The 19,076-nt window shown below is 42.6% G+C and overlaps 1 protein-coding gene across 3 annotated transcripts; it reads right to left on the reverse strand.

Annotated features, from left to right (window-relative positions):
* Positions 1-1,454: 1,454 nt before the first annotated feature.
* On the reverse strand, positions 1,455-17,289 carry LOC108934465 (ribose-phosphate pyrophosphokinase 1-like). 3 transcript variants are annotated; one of them, XM_018752328.2, is made up of 8 exons: positions 17,243-17,289; positions 16,968-17,123; positions 4,903-5,092; positions 4,375-4,473; positions 3,995-4,119; positions 3,647-3,820; positions 3,014-3,173; positions 1,455-2,796 (listed from the first exon to the last, which is right to left on the reverse strand). In XM_018752328.2, exons 2-8 carry the CDS (start codon positions 17,087-17,089, stop codon positions 2,704-2,706), a joined length of 963 nt encoding a protein of 320 aa, XP_018607844.1. In that variant the 5' UTR covers positions 17,090-17,123; positions 17,243-17,289; the 3' UTR covers positions 1,455-2,703. The 3 variants fall into 3 exon arrangements, with proteins under 3 accessions (XP_018607844.1, XP_018607845.1, XP_018607846.1); XM_018752329.2 differs by having other exon boundaries at positions 17,218-17,274; XM_018752330.2 differs by lacking the exon at positions 17,243-17,289 and having other exon boundaries at positions 4,909-5,092; positions 16,968-17,201.
* Between the last annotated feature and the right edge of the window lie 1,787 nt (positions 17,290-19,076).

Below are 19,076 nucleotides of genomic sequence, written 5' to 3' on the forward strand. Positions count from 1 at the left end.
GCAGAGAATTTAATCACTCGTCACTCATGTCCACCAACTTTTTAGGCAAAATTATTACAAAAAAGCCTCAGGATAAAATCAACGGTTGCCCCTAATATTCACAGCTCCCCGGAAGGAATAATATATGTAAAAATGGTGCATTTGTAGTAAGCCTCTGGTTTAGCAAGGCTAGCTAGGTAGCTAACTAGCCGCGTCCGCTGCTTATTCATTTACCTTCAGGTTAACCTGTAATATTTGTAAGCAAACCGTTTTAGTTTACTTAGTCATTTACTTTTTAAAATTTAACTGTAAGGCATTTCTTTGTTAAGTCTCTGCCGCTAACAAAATGAGGCAGCTGTGGTAATTCAATTTTTGATTTCCTAATCATTTCTTATACATTATTACTACCACCCACTGTACGTTGTAACTCCCTGGCTTTCTATATTTATTATATATTTTACTTTATACTTTTCTTCATGATTCAGCACTGTATGGATGTATGCTGCTTCAACCTGATGTTTCCCTCTGGGGATTAATAGTGCATCCATCCATCCATCCATATAGCCATGGAGATCTCTTGAACCAGTGGCCAACTAAGCTGCTGATGGTCTATATAGTGTGCTATATGTGATGATACCATTTCTCCTCCATAATTCAAATATGCGAGTCTACTTTAGATACGTCACACTTAAATACTGCAAAGTAGTTCAGCCAGGATCTATAAAGATCGTATAAATGCATACTGCTTATCGCCAGTATGACTTGACTTTTATTTTGTTCAAACCATTAAATTTTGAGAAATTTTTCCAGTACAGTACTGGGATGCAGCGAGTGTATTTTGTAGGGTGGTGGCTTGCAAAATTTTTTGAGGGCTATGCTAGATGCCCGCTGACTGGCTTTCTGGCTCCCAGCTCCCACCATGCATGAAGTTTGCTTGTTTTCCAGTGTTTATACAGCCTTCCTGGTGTTGGCTAGCTGCCCTGTAAAACATGTTGTTCAGGTGAAGTGACACTCTGTACAAGCAAATGGTTTTTAAATAATAGATTAGTTTTGGTCCAGTCGTACACAAGAGGGACAGCACAAGCTGAGGATTAATAAATAGTCTCCTATACCAGTTAACACACCTCACCGCCTTTTGCCCATCTAGTTGACATGTCTGCACTTGATCAAATATGGTAAACACAAAATCTGGTGAATTATTATCAACACACATTAAACATGGCTTTGTTGGTCAGCTTGGGTCATTTCGAGTCTCGAAGGGCAAAAGAGTGTGGTCATTTGTGTCACTGAATATTAATTCACCTCACATAGTGTTTAGCGTGGTGTAGACGCAAAGTGTTACGTTAAATAAACTGGTTTTCATTCCACTTTCGTACAAAGAATTTTTGCAATTTTTTTTTCCTCTTAGCAAAGTCACACTTGAAAACAACACACAATGCCAATTTGAAACCAGAGATGACTTTACTGTTCAGCTTTATAACCCAGCATATTCCATAAGGCTTTGATGCAGGGAGGCAGAAATACACAGAATCAGCAGGACAACAAGTCTAGGTAGCCTTCATTCCTGTACACTTTTCAACTTAAAGGCAATTGCAATCTGGTTCGCAAAGGACTGCTATTTCAGATAACAGGTAGCCATATACACATAAACATACATACAAGGATGATAGTAAAGGAAAGGTAAACGAAGTAAATGAAAGGCAACGTCATGGAGCTTTGTAGCACCCATGTGTTTCAGTTCTCTCACCTGAGGGATCTCCATCCTGAAAGCACACTGTATAGGTTAGGAAAACCTATGCGTGTTATTCTGATCATGGATCTTTTTAGTTGCTTGAAGTCTGCATGCATTAGAGAAGCCTCCTTTTCGACTGAATAAACATAATTCAACGTTGCCACACAACAGCTTAAACATGTTACTAGAAAGTAATGGCCATTTAGTAAGTAGTACTGAATATGTGATTAAGTACAATCATGCAATTTACTTTAATCCCATATGGTGTCACAAACCACAGGATTAAGGACACTTGGAAAAGTCACAACTGCTATTGCCTTCCTCAAGTTTGGTTCAACAGATATTAGGAAACCAACCTTCCACATTTCAGAATTATAGATGAACACAGACGAGTACACAGAAATGCAAGTGCCGACACATGGCTTAGAAACAATATCTAAAACATTTCATATCATCACACTTCCTTAAAACTTCAAAAAAAAAAAAAAAAAAAAAAACAGCAGTTAAACATTTGTTTTTACAGCAAAGCAAAGCATTTCTACTAAAAGAAAATATGCGCAGAACCTGATAAAACAAAACCTCTTCTAGTAGCAAGGAGTGAGGGATCCTCCACATAAGGCTCCAGCTACAATGTAAACTAGACTTCATTATTATTTCATTAGCTGCTGAATGCCGCTTCTCTGAAAACACAGGCAAAAGTGACGTACGCAACCCAAGTTAAGGTGTTTGTAACTAGTTTCCAGAAGACGTAAAGGGACTGTTTCCCGGCAGGATGGTTCTGTAAGGGAGACAGGGAGGAGCCCCTTTACAAACCATGGTGGCCCTGCCACTAGAGAAGAGTGGCACAATGCTATCCCTTTTTGGCCGATTCTCTTTGGAAGGAGGGTGGGCAGAGTGGGAGACAGAAGCTATACACACACTTTCTCCCTCCTCTGGTACTTTGGCGGCACTTCATCCACTGGGTATCACCGAGGGTCCGAGGATGGAGTGTGTTACAACGGAACATGGCTGAACAGATAGGAGACTGATTCGCCATTGTGTGTCCTGCGGATCGCTTCAGCCAGGATCATGGAGATGTCAATTACCTAATTGGGGGAGGAAGATGAATATACAATGAAAAGCTGTTCATCAGTCCACAAGAAATCAATGTTAATTGCAGAATTCCATTTCACTAATTCCAAAATTTAAATTCCACAATCTGTGCAGATGCCATTATCAAATAATTATTATTCTACTTGCAATTTTAGGTTTATACCAAGTAAAACGCAATATATAAACTCGGGGCTGAGGCAAAGCTCGTACCTGTATTTTAGAGCAGTGTTTCATTTTGTCCTCCTGCGGGATTGTGTTGGTGACGACCACAGCTTCGAAACTGGCATTGTTAATGCGGGAAATGGCTGGACCGGAGAATATTCCATGGGTCAGAATGGCGTATACCTTTGTGGCTCCAGCTGACACCAGCCTGCAAATTCAGACATAATGAGATCAGACTCATTCCATGATAAGGTAACTGTTAACAACCACAAACAATAAGGACGTTCCAGGATATTTAATGCACAGGAGAGTACTTCTGAAAACATAAAACTTGTTTGCTGTAAGCTTCAAAGTATTCTTTAAATGAACTATTAATTGGCAGACAATGAAACGAGACAGAACAGCTTCTAATCCATCATATGTAGTAGGAAGGATATTAAGTCCACAAATCAGTAACTGAACACTGTACTGCATTTTTTCAGTTGTCAATTTATTCATTATTCGTTTCCACTCCGTATATGTGTGTGTGTGTGTGTGTGTGTGTGTGTATATATATATATATATATATATATATATTATTTTTTTTTTTTCCTCAAAATTTAATGAGAAAAAAGTTTCCACTTTAATTGAAATCCATCTCCATGTGTGCTTGGACTGGCCCTCAGAGGCACGCAGGCATACTTGTCAGCTGCATGGCAGATGGTACCGCAGGTGTCTGCCATATCGTCCACCAAAATGGCCACTCTGTCCTTCACATCTCCAACGAGGACCATTCGGTCAACCTCGTTGGCCTTCTTTCTCTCCTTGTGGATGAGCGCAAAATCCACGTTCAGTCTGTCTGCGATGGAGGTGACCCTGCCGGAGAATTCAGATTTACGTTCAGATTCTGTAGAGGACCGAATACGTGACCTTTGAATCTCATAAGCGTAATGGCTATCCCCGTTACTGTGAATTTCTCCCGTAAACATCTGCAGTATAAATAGGTGCACAACAGTTGGCAGCCTTTCTATAGATGACACAGCCACTCACCTCTTGGCTCCACCAGCATCTGGAGAGACAATGATGCAATTCTTCCATTCGTTGATGTTCTCCTTGATCCATTTGAGCACGGCAGGTTCAGCATACAAATTGTCCACAGGGATGTCGAAGAAACCCTAGAAAAACCACAGCAGGACACTACTGGGAGCACGTCCTCAGTATGGGAAAGGAGCTGCTTTATAACTTCTGCAGCATATGGTTCTTACAACTTTCCAATCCAAGAGACCACCATCAGTTTAATCGGAATTCAGCTCATCTTACTGAAGGAAAACTCACCCCCCCGTTTCCACCTATCCAATAAATATAAATGCAGCCACAGATTTTTAACGGGATGTTCACAGTGATGGAAGGACTATCCGAAAGATTGTTACCTGTATCTGCGAGGCATGGAGATCCATAGTAATGATGTGGTCGGCACCAGACACCGACAGCATGTTCGCCACCAGCTTGGCAGAGATGGGTGCACGACTCTGGGGGGGGGGGGGGGGGGAAACCTCTTTGAGAAAGGCAAGTGCCCACCTCCAACATTTCAGTGACCTCTTATAGTGAACACATTTAAGAAAGAAAGAAGAAGAAGAAGAAAAAAAAAAGGTCCTTCTGCAAAGGAAACCACCGATACAAAAATATGAACAAAGAAGAAATCAAAATTTCTGCACGTGATGTGCAAAGTTTCCACTGGAGGGAGAGGGGAGAAAAAAGAAAAGTATTGAACTGTATGTTTCAAATGAAAACACCGACCTTACAGGTAAATGACGGCACTTATTTTTTACCTCCCAGCTCTCACAAGTCTCCTAAGGGACTAGTTCCTATTACGACAGTCCGTGCAGCTCAGCGGGAGAGTCCAGCTGGCCGCCACTGCGGTGTGCGGATGCTAGAGATGCTAGACCGGTCTCCCTCACCCCCACCTTGTCCTTCTTGTCTTGGCGCGCGTAGGGGAAGCAGGGGATCACAGCGGTGACGCGCGATGCCGATGCAATCTTGCAGGCGTTGATCATGATGAGCAGCTCCATCAGGTTGTCGTTGATCTCCCCACAGCCGCTCTGCACGATGTACACGTCCTCGCCCCTCACGCTCTCGCCGATCTCCACGCTGCAAGGATACCGGCGGTGAATGATGATGTCAGCACACTGTTTTTACACTCTGAGAAAGCAATGGTACAAAGTCACACTGTTTCAGAGTACCAGCATAGCTTCCACATGACACTTGGTCTAAGAATGATAAAGTATTCTTAGTATTGACTAGGGGGGTGCGGTGGCACAGCGAGTTTGGCTGGGCTTTGCTCTTTGGCGGGTCTGGGGTTCCAGTCCTGCTTGGGGTGCCTTGTGATGGACTGATGTCCCATCCTGGGTGCGTCCCCTCCCCCTCCAACCTTGCACTCTGTGTTGCTGGGTTAGGCTCTGGCTCGCAGCAACCCTGCTTGGGACAGGCGTTTTCAGACTCTGTGTGTGTGTGTGTGTGTGTGTGTGTGTGTGTGTGTGTGTGTGTGTGAGAGAGAGAGAGAGATATTGACAACAAGTAAAGCAACTACAATGTAAATTTGTGTTAATTCTATGCATACTGAAAATACTTCACCATTCTTGGGGCAAGTGTCATGTGCCTTAAAATACAAATTGTGCAAGACTGTAAAGATGGAAATAATGGGTTGTTGATAACGCAAACCTACCTTTTACAAATTGTGAGGACTAACCTGATAATGTGGAACGTGGCAGGTTTTAGAAATAAGATGTAGCCCTTTTTGCCATACCATTAAGAACTATAATTTGTCGAGTTGAATATATTCATATAAATACCTCGAGTTCAACTGTAAGATATGGAAATTGCTTGGGGTGAAAGTGTATATGCAACCATAATATTCCTCTCACCCTATCTGAAGGACACACACACACACACACACACACACACACACACACACACACACACACACACAGAGAGTCTGAAACCACTTGTCCCAAGCGGGGTCGCGGCGAACCGGAGCCTAACCCGGCAACACAGGGCACGAGCCTGAAGAGGGAGGGGACACACCCTGGACAGGACGCCAGTCCATCGCAAGGCACCTCAGACACGCGATCCGCATCTCCCAGTCTGTCATGCAGAGGTGTGTATTAGATATATTAAATACATTTTCAACTTACGATAGGTTTTGCGGAATATAACCCCATCGTAAGCTGGGGACCACCTACACACACACAGATACATATTTATAATAAAATATATACACACAAACACCCAACTGTTGCTTTTACCACATCTTCCCATTTCTCGGCAGAGCCAACTGTGGTCCTACATACACAGCAAAGATGGGCAGTAGCACCCCATGTACTGCTACCATTCCAAATAAAAACTTTTGGGGCAACAGGTTTTGTTTTGAGAGCAGAAGAAACCCCTCTAACCCAGGCAGGCAACACACTACCCATACAATACCATGTTTGCACCTCTGTCATTCTCATGCGTATAATAAGCAGGAAGAGAGTGATTGTTGAGAAAAAGCTCCTGCTGCTGAGCCACTGGACCCCAGGGTTTTTTCCTCTGCGCGTTCATTCATTACTTCATCTATAATGGAGCTCACGTAAGAGGGAGGGTGCGCTCTCGAAGCTTTGGGTAAAACCGGAGAAAGAGTTACAAGGACAGCTTGCATGGGGTAAAGGACAAAAAAAGGGTGTTAATTCTAAAAGAAACACAAATGCTCAAAGGTTTCCTCAATTTAGATTAAAACTAAGAGAGTTGAAATGTTGTAACACACATACACTGTCTGAAACCGCTTGACCGCTTTGTTGGAGTTCAAGCCCTGCTTGGGGTGCCTTGCGATGGACTGGCGTCCCGTCCAGGGTGTGTCCCCTCCCCGTCCAGCCTTGCACCCTCACCGCAACCCTGCTCAGGACAAGTGGTTGTTGACAATGACATTTTTTATATTTATTTTTTAAAAAGCACCGTGGAGTCCTACATATCTGATCTGCGGTTTGTAAAAAATGTTGGGTTAAAGATTTCACCTGTTCTAGGTGGCACCGCAGTGGTTAGAGCTACTGGCCAAAGGCCGCGAAGGCTGCAGGTTCATATCCCACCTCCACCTGTAGCACCCTTGAGCAAAGTACTTCCCCTAAATTGCTCCAGTAAAATTACCCAGCTCTACAAATGGGTAAATAACTAAGTGAATTAACATTACCAGTCGCTCCGGGGAAAAGCGTCAGCGAAACGAATAAATAGATTTGCACGGACACGACTAACGGTGGGAAACACACTTGCACCATTCCTTTTCCACAGCTCAGGGCAAAGTGAGCAACGCGGCCAATCGCGAGACAGGTGCTTGTCCCCTGAAGGCCCGTCCCATGTTGCCATGCCAGCCGCCAGATCCCTGTGATGGGTAATGTGCTGCTTACCTAATTGTGACCAAATCCCCCGCGTGGCCCCCCGAGGCCCCCACCATATCACAAAAGCAACTGCTTCGGCAGAGAGGAGCACCGGAGGAGCGTACACCGTCGCCAAGACACCCGGGCCGGAATGACGGGGTGTTGCAGAGAGCAGCGTTCGGACAGAATTAGAAAATACCGCTTTTATTTTTAACATGCACATTTTAGCGTCAATCCATTCTGTGGCGTTTTCCACTGGGAGAAAGCAGGGCACAGGACAAACATTTGAATTGTTAAGAAAATTCCAGTTATTTCATGTTCAGTAAAACAAACCTACACACATAATGGATTTACTTGTATAATGAGTATAAAAAAAAAGAATCAGCTGGTAGAGTAGTGCTTAAAGCTACTGCCTTTGGGCCCAAAGGTTGCAGGTTTCATTCCCACCTCCAGCTATAGTACCCTTAAGCCAGGTACTTACCATAAATTGCTCCAGTGCAATTACCTGGGTGTATAAATGGGTAAAAAAAAACTAAGGGACTGAACATTAAGTTGCTTTGGGAAAAAGGCATAAGCTAAATGAATAAATGTATATAGATAGGAAATGACTTTATTTGCAGACATGCTGAAAACAAGGCAAAAAGCACTTTGGAGTTTAAAACTGTACACCACTTTACCAGGTACTTTATCATGGGCACTATATTGATCGCATCGGTATGAACTTGACAAGGAATGACAAGAGTCCAATAAGTATGTATCAGCATTATCCTCGACAAACCTACCCAAAATACTGGAGAGGACCTGGTTTACAGGAAAGTAAAATAGAAATGCATGAAGCTAAGAGCAAACTGGAAAATTTCCTTTGTTATTAGACAGAAATGCTGGGTCGCTATTACACACCAAGGCAACGGCACAAAATAAATGTAACGTTGAAAAGAACTGCAAGTACAAATCGGGGATGGAAAATAACAATGGTTCTCAGAAGCGAGCAGCTGCCATTGTCACACTGGAAGATTTCACCTGGAAGGGATGAGAAAAGGTTAGTAGATGAGAACAAGGCAGGTGTGGACGGACAGATGGCTGACGTAAAAAGTTAATGTAACATCACTGGTCTTCCAGTAAAAAAAATAATGGAAAAAAAACTATATACATATAGCTTTGAGCTTTTCAGCATGTTTCTCTCTAGTTGATGTATTTTCAAATTCAATAGTCTATTTTTCCAGTTACACTTAATCATTGAAGCAGATGTTTTTCTCTAACGGGACTTACAATGATTGCTATGTTGCATTTAGCTGAACTTTTTATCAAACGTGATTTGCAACACTAGACACACTACAGTCACTCATCTATACAGCAGAGTCATTCACTCACACACACACTGGGCAATTCAGAATCACCAATTCACTTGAAAAGTGTCTTTCGGACTGTGGGAGGAAACCAGAGCACCCATGGGAAACCAACGTGAACCGGGGAAAGAACACGACAAACTCCACACGGGCCGAGTGGCGATCCAACCCGTGCTCTCTAACAGCATCCGGGCGCTGTGAGACGGCAGCCCTAGCTGTTGGGCCACCGTGCCACTCATTTTTCAGATGGCATCCTTGGCTAGACAGACTCCACTTTGCATCGGTGGCCACATGATTTAATGAAGACTGGACGTAATCATTCCTTGTCCTCTATTAGAGGACATCAGAGAACTGAAGCACAAGGACAACATCGCTGGTTAACAATAATCTATTGACTGTGACAATAGGAACAGTACAGTTCGAAATCAGATCTGCCAGCGTTCGGTGACACTGCCAAAAAAAGTGCCCATGGCCAATATACTTTCTTGACACTAACACTGATCTTTGCACCCCCACCCCACAGTGAAGGATATTTTTAAAAATAGACAACACGACACTACTGGAACTTGTCTAGATGCCAGCAATGAAAGGAGAGGACAGAGAAGAGGAGAAAAGAAAAGAAAAAAAAAGGAAAAAAAAAACTTTCTGCAATAAACATTCACACAAGGGACTGGATATCAAAGTAACGTGAAACCTTCAGAGTACCTAAAATAAACTCCTCTCCCTTACTGCTCAGAGATACTGCAGAGCACTCCACCCGCAAAAATACCGCGGTTGGCTTGTCCACATGACACCATGCAGTTCCCAGCTGTGGCCATCAGCACAGCAAAGCAACTTTTCATTCTGAGGCTAGGAGACAACTGGTTATAAAAAGATTCAAATTGAATATTAAGCACTCTAAAAATCACATTTGCCATAAAAGATTAAGCCCTGCCAAGAATAAAACAAATTTCATCAATTCCCCCCAATGCAGACATTGCTTTAATAAAACTATTTGCTTTGTGAGTGGCACAGTGGTGCAGGATATAGCGATGGGGCTTTTCCCCTCCTTGGCTGTGCATTTGGAAGTGGGTTTGAATCTGACTCGCTCTGTATTGAGTTTGCATGTTCTCCCCATGCTTGTGTATGTTTTTCCCAAGAGCTCTGGTTTCCACCCACAGTCCAAAGCCAGGGTATTACACGCCTCGCACCATGTGTTTCTGGGATAGACTTTGCAACCCTGTATTAGACAGGGAGTGTGTGAAAATTGGGGGGGGATAAATAAAAAAATAAAATCACACACACAATGGCTATAACTGCTTGTCCCAAGTGGGGTCGCGACGAACTGGAGCCTAACCCGGCAACACAGGGCGCAAAGCTGGAGGGGGAGGGGACACACCCAGGACGGGACGCCAGTCTCTCGCAAGGCACCCCAAGCAGGACTCGAACCCCAGACCCGCCAGAGAGCGGAACCCGGGCAAACCTGGGGGAAAAAATGTGTGTTTTAAAGGATATATAATGTACAGTGCAAACTCTCTTATCCAGCAACACTGGGGACAGACCAATATCAGACAAGGATCTTCACTGGTTGACTTAGAAATACTGAGTTACTCTGAGTAACACTGAGAAATTCTCAGTTAATCCTTGCGTCACCAGAAGACCCTGCTACAATAAACCCATCTCATCAGCACTGTAAAGATACTCAGCAGTCACATTGTGCTCCACCACTAGCTTATTACATTTGTCAATAAATTTTTGAGCAGATGCTTCACCTGCTCTGTTCCATTCATCAGAAACATGGAGTTTCCAAATGCCGTGATGTCGACTCTGATCGAACCTCCCAAAGCAACCCGTAGAGAATGTACATTCACCCTCAATATTCCTTTTCTCATGCAGCATCGAAGCTGAAATACACTTTTTTTTTTTTTTTTACACAGCAAACCACTCCTCTTAGGCATGACCTAAACCCTCAAAGTGAGACCGATGAAGAATCTGCCCATTTGAACTTTCGGAAAGGCTTGAGTACAAGGCCGGTGGGTCTTGGGTTCGAGTTCTCCTTGGGGCGCGCTGTGACGGACTGGTTTCCCATCCCGGGTGCGTCTCCCCCGTTGCTGGGTCAGGCTCCGGCTCGTCGCTCGGAACAAGTGGTTGCGGACATTGTGCGCGTCTGTATTAACAACCATAAGAAGCGCGTTACACCGAACGAGTGCGCTGAAGGGAAGCACTGAACTGTGCAGTGACCTGTTCCAGCGATGCATCAACTTTCACTACTGCTCACACTTAACCCCCGCATACTGTGCACTCAAACGCTGCTCTATCCCCATCCTACAAAAGCCATGTTTTACCAGAGGTTCACTCTTACTGATAAATGCGTGTGCGTGTGTGTGTGTGTGTGTGTGTGCGTACTGAGTACTTAAGACACAGGGCCCTATTCATGCCATGAGTACCAGCAGCTGAGTGCCCACATGATTTAAATTGTTTTAATTTGCCACAGGACCTCTAGAATTACTTTTTCAAATGTTCCCGTTACATAGAGAGAAAAGCATTTCCTTTTGTGTATCCTCCAACACAGTAAAACACACCGCTTCATTTCACACTCTTCAATATAGTGGAATATTTACAGGGGAAGTTCAGGTTTGTTCCGTCACGTCAGCGGTATCCCTACTTGAAGTTCACCACCTCAAACACATGAGCACCGGAAGCCCACGTACAGCCGTACGCTATATGTAAAACGAAAGGTAAAGCACGGAGGTTCTCGATTCTGGCTCCGTTGTGGTGGAACGACCTTCCCCTGCCACTCAGAGCTGCTGAAACCCTGTCCAGATTCAAGAAGTGTCTGAAAACTCACCTTTTCCGGGCTCACGTTTGCTTAAGATCTCTCCAGCTCACGTATGGTATAAATGTTTGTGCACGGTAACTTTATGATCATCCCAAGTTTAAGCCTTTACACAGCCGCTACTTCTGTCTTATGTAAATGTTTGTGTATGTTAAAAAAAAAAAAAAATTAGGAAGGTGATCAGGATTAGTCTATCCTTAGTTTTGTGCACCTACTCATGCGATGAACATCGGTGCATAAAGTGGGGGGGATTAAAAAAAAAAATAAAGAAAAAGTTTACTTAATCACATGTCTGCAACTATGTCTCTTTCTTCTAATGTAATGTACAAACTGTATTTCTCTGAGATGTACGTCGCTTTGGAGAAAAGCGCCTGCTAAATGAATAAATGTAAATATAAGTGTTCTTCCACTTCTCGCAGACCAGTTTTATCATATCTAATTTTGTGCAGGACTCAGCTGCCAACAACACCCCCCCCCCAAACCACATGTGGCCCAAAGGCAGGTTTGACGCTCTTCAAGAGCTCTCTGATAGAGCAGCTGCTTTCAGCACGAACCACAGCTCCCACGGTGCCAAGTAGAACGACTGGCACTGCTGGGAATCAAAAACATGACTCTACATTTAGCTGATGCTTTTCTCCAAAGTGACATACAATATTAAGGTTACGATTATTACAAGCTTACAATTCTTTACCCTTTTATACAGCTGCATCATTTTTACTGGAGCATTTTTTCATGGTAAGTACCATGCTTAAGAGTATTACAGCTGCAAGTGGGGATGGAACCTGCAAACCTCTGAGGGCCAAAGGCAGTAGGGCTCACCACTACACTACCAGCTATCCACAACATAAGAGGTTTGAAGAGGGACTTACAGAACAGATATGTTGACCAAATGTATTTATAATAAATCAGCAAAAAAATAATGGCCCTGGTCTTATTTCTAAGAAATGACATCAGACCAGACTGCCCTTCACATTTGAGGCAGAAGCCTCACTGTTATTACTACTACACTAAAATGATGCTTTTATCCAAAGGGCCTTACAACTTCGCCCATTTGTACGAGTGAATATTTCACAACAGCAGTCAACGTTGAGGGGGGAGGCGGTGGTGCAGCGGGCTTGGCTGGGTCCTGCTCTCTGGGAGGTCTGGGGTTCGAGTCCCACTTGAGGTGCCTTGTGATGGACTGGCGTCCTGTCCTGGGTGTGTCATCCCCCCGCGTTGCCGGGTTAGGCTCCAGTTCGCCGCGACCCCGCGTGGGACAAGCAGCTTCTGTGTGTGAGTCTGAGTTGAGTGTCCTGGCAGTGGGTAGTAGAGCATCGCCCCCAGTGTAATGTCTTTTACCACTATCCTATGTGTTAGGTTAATAGAGGACCCTGATTTCACGTACATACTTTGTGGAAGTTTACGCAAATTTCACGCTACGTTGTTACCGCGATCTGGCAAAAGTGACTTTCCCCAAATATGAGAATTTCAATTTTTAGACTTATTTCCTGTTGTGGTTCTGTAGCAGATGGAAAGGAAGGAAAGGAGGAAACTAGTGTGACAAGATGGGTCATCATTCTATTGTCTTATGCAGAAAGGACAAAGTATATCATCCAAACAGGATGACGAAGCAACAAAAATTACTCCCCGTACCACTGCATGCCAGTACTTTGCACTCTTCCATTATATTACATTACGTTGGCGGTATATCTTGAAGGTGACCTACGAAGACGCTGAGGAAATTGAGGCGATTAAATTAATTGAATACCCCCCAACAATAACGTTTAATTATCTAAAATGTCAGCAAAAATTAAAATTCTCCACGTAGCACCGAAACACCGATTATAGCCCAAAGACCAAACAAGTCCAACCACAGCACTAACATTCAAACCACAGCAATGTCATATACACACACACACACATTTTCAGAACCGCTCATCCCATACGGGGTCACGGGGGAACCGGAGCCTACCCGGTAACAGAGGGCGTAAGGCCGGAGGGGCAGGGGACACACCCAGGACGGGACGCCAGTCCGTCGCAAGGCACCCCAAGCGGGACTCGAACCCCAGACCCACCGGAGAGCGGGACTGCGGTCCAACCCACTGCGCCACCGCACCCCCTATGTCATATAATATCCCTATTACATATTTATATTTCAGAATTGTATAATTTCTAAAGGGTACTTGCGTTTTGCCACAAATTACACCAGTAGAATGACCAAGCTCACCAGAAAGTTCTACAGACTGCTCAATATTTTGAAGTCAGTGGTGAAGCCACTAACCTGTTTATGCTGCTTTTTTACACTGTTGATTAACGGTCTCGCAGATAAAATTTCCAAGCTGGTATTTGAACCTGCAACCTTTAGGTTTAAAGACTAGTTTTTTCACCTTCTTCGTAAAACCACATCAACTGCTAACTCCAAATAAATCAATGCAAAACTATGCACAACACTGAGACACCAGAAAAATGGATAAAACAGTAATAAGCTCTGCATTTTTTCTTAATAAAAGTATGTTCAGTACAGAAAGACACTAGCTTCTTGTGTGCTGTGGGGGAAAACAGCAATCTTAAAGCATCCTATAAAACATCAACTTTAAAACTCCAGCATAAAGTAAATGCAACATGAATATTTAGCTGATGGTTTTACCCAAAGCAACTCAGGATGTTCCAGTATTGACAATTATTTACCCATTTATACAGCTGGGTAATTTTTATTGGAGCAATTTGAGAGTAAGTACCTTGCTCAAGGGTACTACAGCCAGGGGTGGGAATTGAACCCGCAACCTTCGGGTCCAGAGGCAGTAGCTCTAACCACTAAGCTACCACCTGTGCCTCAGAATCTGTTTGAGAGAGTAAACAATAGTGCATTTCACAGAAGAGGCGAAGCACTTTAGAGACAGCCATGCAATTGCAGAAGCACAATTACCCTGTTCAGTACCATCATTTTCACCCATTCACATTGCATGAGTTACTCCCTACTGAACTTATATGAAATATAAAGGCGGTGATGAAAGATGACGTGAAGCCCGTTAGCGGAGCTGTGCGGGTATCAGGAAAGAAGACGATTTCAAAGTGTAAATTTCAAAGTGTAGTTTTCATTTCAAACCACACTGAAATTAATTTTTAAAATTACTGAAAATAAAAATACCTTCTCTCCACAATCTCTGATTTTGACCAATTATTCGCAGAAACATGCACAACGTTCTTCATTGGGACAGTCAAAAAAAGAAGGGGGGGGGAGAAAAAAAAAAAAAAAAAAACACACCAGACACTGAAGGGACAAACTAAGGCACTCCCACACTTGTTTGGTTTGAGTGTTTTGCTTCTAATTCAGCAAACAATTCTAGCGTGAATATAAATAGCGGTGAGAGATGATGCAACCCGAAACTCCCACGATTTACTTCTCTCCAACCTGCTCTCGTTCACCTCCGCTCCCAGGACGAATTCGCCGCCCCTCACGTGAACCTTAACCGTTATGAGCCGAATAATCTCCCAGGTCTAGTTGCTATGGGCATAATGCATCTCCCTCAATCACTGATTAAACTGCTCAGGAACACTTTGAGCTGTTTAATAAGAACGTGCAGCTCAGCAAACAATTACCTGTTCGCACCGAGGGCCACAAGTGACGCACGTTACTATGAAAAGGTGCTTTTAACAAGGCAAACTTTTGCATGATGCAGTTAAAAGGTCACTTTCTCACCAATGAAAAGTGTTAACAGTCAAAACAACCAATCAGCTCTAGTATGGATGAGTGACCCAGTGTAAGCAGTGTATCTAGCAGTGTAAGTCACCGCGGTGAATAAGGTGTGTGGAGTTCATTGGAAGTCGCTTTGGAGAAAAACGTCTGCTAAGTGAATAAATGTAAACGTAAATAAATGTAGTATGTACGGAATAAGGAATGTGTGACTAATGTTTGTAACACAGGTGATTTTTTTTTTTTTTTTTTTTTTTAAGAAAAAGTGTAGTCCAAAGGAATAATTATTATTTACATTCCTTAAAGCAGATTTTCCTTGTGACCTTGAGTTGCCAGCCAGAGAAGTTAACTGCCTAAAACAGATTGTGACACAGATGTTTTCCCCATCAAAGCAGAGGAGCCAAACCGGCAGGAATAGGTGTTTACTTGAGAGGCAGAGCATTCACTATTTATATCGAAAATATGTAAAGGGAGGGAACAGGGGGTGGGGGAAGGAGAGAGGGGGGGGAGAAAAAAAAAAAAAAAAAAAAAAAAAAAAACTCTATATGCAACCCTGCATTAGATTGTAAGAATGCAATAAAACTGACTCTGAGCAAATTTTCATACGCATACCCATCACTAATACACACAAACACTGTGCTATTACCCCCCCTTTACTGCCACCTCCCTTTAATGTAAAAACTAAAATGTCAAATGCAGTGGCTGTACAGACAAGCGCTGGATTTCAAAACTCACAACATTATAATGATTATACATATTTTACAGACACAATGTGCGATTATACACATTTTCACAGCCCCACCTGCACTGGGAATCAGGTTGTCCAGTTTTACTACTCTGAGCAAGTATTGAAATTTAAAAGGTAATATACAGATGATACTGGAAAAAGTTCCATATTTTAACTGCTAATGTGTTGCCTCAAGTAAATGTTAAATAGTACACAGAAAATCAAAAGCTATACTAAATACCCACTTATTAATGAAATTACATGGCATCTCTATGAAATACATCCTGTTGTTTCAGTAAAATGATAATATACATCTTGTTTCATTGCATATCTTGTTTATCGTAGCAATTTTGGTTGTTTTCTGAACACTGAAGGCACATAAATATAATATTCTGCAGGCTGGGGGTTTGTTGGCTGCCTAAAATAGATGCTTGTCACATGACCAGGGGATGAAAATTATTAAATTACTCAAGCATGTTAATTTCATAAACTGGTTCTGGGGGACGCAAATTGCTACTATGATAACAAAAAATGTTTTTAAACACAATAAAAGACTAAATGTCACACACATACTCCTATCCTAACCAAATACAAAATTTGAGGGTAGGCAGGGTTTACATTAGCTTAGATAATTTTTTATAAATCTACACAACGGTAGCGTAAAAACAAAGAACAAAATGTATAGTTTAAAACCAGGCCACGATGCATATGCATCACAACTGATAAGACAAAAAGGAACGGCTGGGAGGGCATGCGTAACATTGTATATATATTGTAAGGCAGAGAGTAACGGCAGTAACGGGTAAAGTCAACGGTCCATGTGGATTCTGGGAATTTGAGTACTGACACCTTTAGACTTGCATCGCGTCAGGACGAGCAGTTCGCAAACAGAACTACAATTCCCAGTGTTCAAAGTAGTTCCCACGTGCAACGCCGCTTCTAAGACGCTCCACATACATAACCCATGTGGTAACGCAACATCCTCCAAAAAGACTATAAAGAAACCGAAATAATACACAATACCATCTTAAACACAGCGAATCATGCTGCCATACCCACCATGTCTCCTGATTGCTAAATTTTTTAGTGACGACCTTTCCCAGTTCGAGTCCCAAGCGATCAGCAATCTTCTGAGACAGATCCGGGTGAGAGCTACCGCTGAAAATCTTGATATTTGGCATTCTTGGACTGTCCAGGGCGTCGGTTTAAGGAAAACTATTGTAATAAAAGAAATTGGTTTTGAGTAATTATTTTTAATTTTATATATATTACATAAAATATATATTATTGTAGCTATAGGTTGTCACACCGATAAAACGACTGACTCTGGCTACCTCTCCACCATCGTAACCTGCGCGCGTTCTAAATGCGCGTGATCGCCTTTCAATTCTACAAATAACGTGTGACGTAGTCGTTGCCATTTCCTTCCCTGTGATTGGCTGAAACTAAAGCCGCCACCTCTCCGCACCTCCTCTCCTCGTTTCGGATTGGACAATTGAGAATTTCCCCGAACTGCCCAGTGTTTTCAGATTATCTTGGAGCGAGAATTCGCCGCCGTGGGAATTTTGCGCTCGTTTTACACGTCTGCATACGTGTACGTACTTATAAACGACGACAGAACAAAATGGTTTATGTGTAGAAATGTCGCCTTACCCAAAAAGCACTAACTAAATGTGTTTATATAGGGAACACGAAAATGTGTACCTGCTGGAAATATTTCTCCAAGCGCCGAAGCAGAGAAGAATAGTTATACTTATAGTTAGAAGAATATTATACGATATTTGCCTTGAATATGAAAGAGCGTCCACTACACGTGGGTGGCAGTGACGTGCCTTGGGGGTTCGTCACGTTTTTTAATCTCCTAGTAATCACCAACAATATTAATAATAATCACCAATAATAATAATAATAATAATAATAATAATAATAATAATATAATCAGTCCGGTGTTCCGAGTCTCTCACGACATATTCATTGATTTAACTAATTAAAAACAGTTTAAAACTATTTGAACTATTTAAATCTTTCAGCAAAGATTTTTTTTCTGTTTGCGTTACCATGACAATGGGCCACGAAGGACGGGTGACAGGTGATGTTCTCGCCTGTCCCGCCGTTCGACTCACTCACACAGTCACTCAACCACCGTTCGACGATGACTTTTTATACTGGAAGTGTTGCGATGCCTGAGTAGTGAGTTTACCGTCAAACATGTTTACTCTCTAAACTCTTGAGTCTGTCCAAGGCTCCTTTACCTGACTTTCACTTTGTAACTTTTTTTTTTTTTTTGCGGCTTTCCAAACCCTGTTACCAGGCATGATGATGTGGAAAGTCATGCAGCAGGTATTTCTCCGGGTTTCTTTTCCAGTAAATAGATCTGGGGACTTGAGGGAAGTTCTGATCCTTGACAGTTTTCTGTCCTGTAATCCCCAAATTTGTGCCTGTTCTAGTCTAACATGGATCTTGTATTAGCTGCACCCTAGTATTTCTAGTATTTTACCATCACATTGTGTCTTGTGACCATAGAAGGGATTTTGCTTTGAACAACATGTCAGCTGAATAAGTAAATACATTAATCATGTATTGAGACTTATTTGTTTGTTCATTTGTTTAAATAAATAAATAGATTGGTTAATCAATCAATTAATTCATTCATTCATTCGTTTTTTTTTTGGGGAGGGGGTGGGGTGTTTCATAGTTAGTACAGACAATTTTAAAATGAAACCCAGTCTTAAAGGTGTCTATTAATGAACACACAGACACACACACACTTTCCAAACCACTTGTCCCATACGGGGTCGCGGGGAACCGGTGCCTACCTGGCAACACAGGGCGTAAGGCCAAAGGGGGGAGGGGACACACCTAGGACGGGACACCAGTCCATCGCAAGGCACCCCAAGCGGGACTTGAACCCCAGACCCACCAGAGAGCAGGACCCGGCCCAACCCACTGCACCACCGCACCCTCTTTATTAATGAGCACTTACTCCTCAAGTTACAAATAACTGAGTTACAATTTTTAAAGATACAAGGTTTTTCTAAAAAAATGCAGATAAACCACATTTATTTATTTATCTATTCATTTGTTCGTTTATTCAGTAAGGCATTTATTTTTCTAATTATAGCAAATCCAAGTTATTTACCTGCTGAGTCAATACATGTCAGTAAAAGG

Source organism: Scleropages formosus, chromosome 4 (assembly GCF_900964775.1).
Source record: "Scleropages formosus chromosome 4, fSclFor1.1, whole genome shotgun sequence".
Lineage (NCBI taxonomy): Eukaryota > Metazoa > Chordata > Actinopteri > Osteoglossiformes > Osteoglossidae > Scleropages > Scleropages formosus.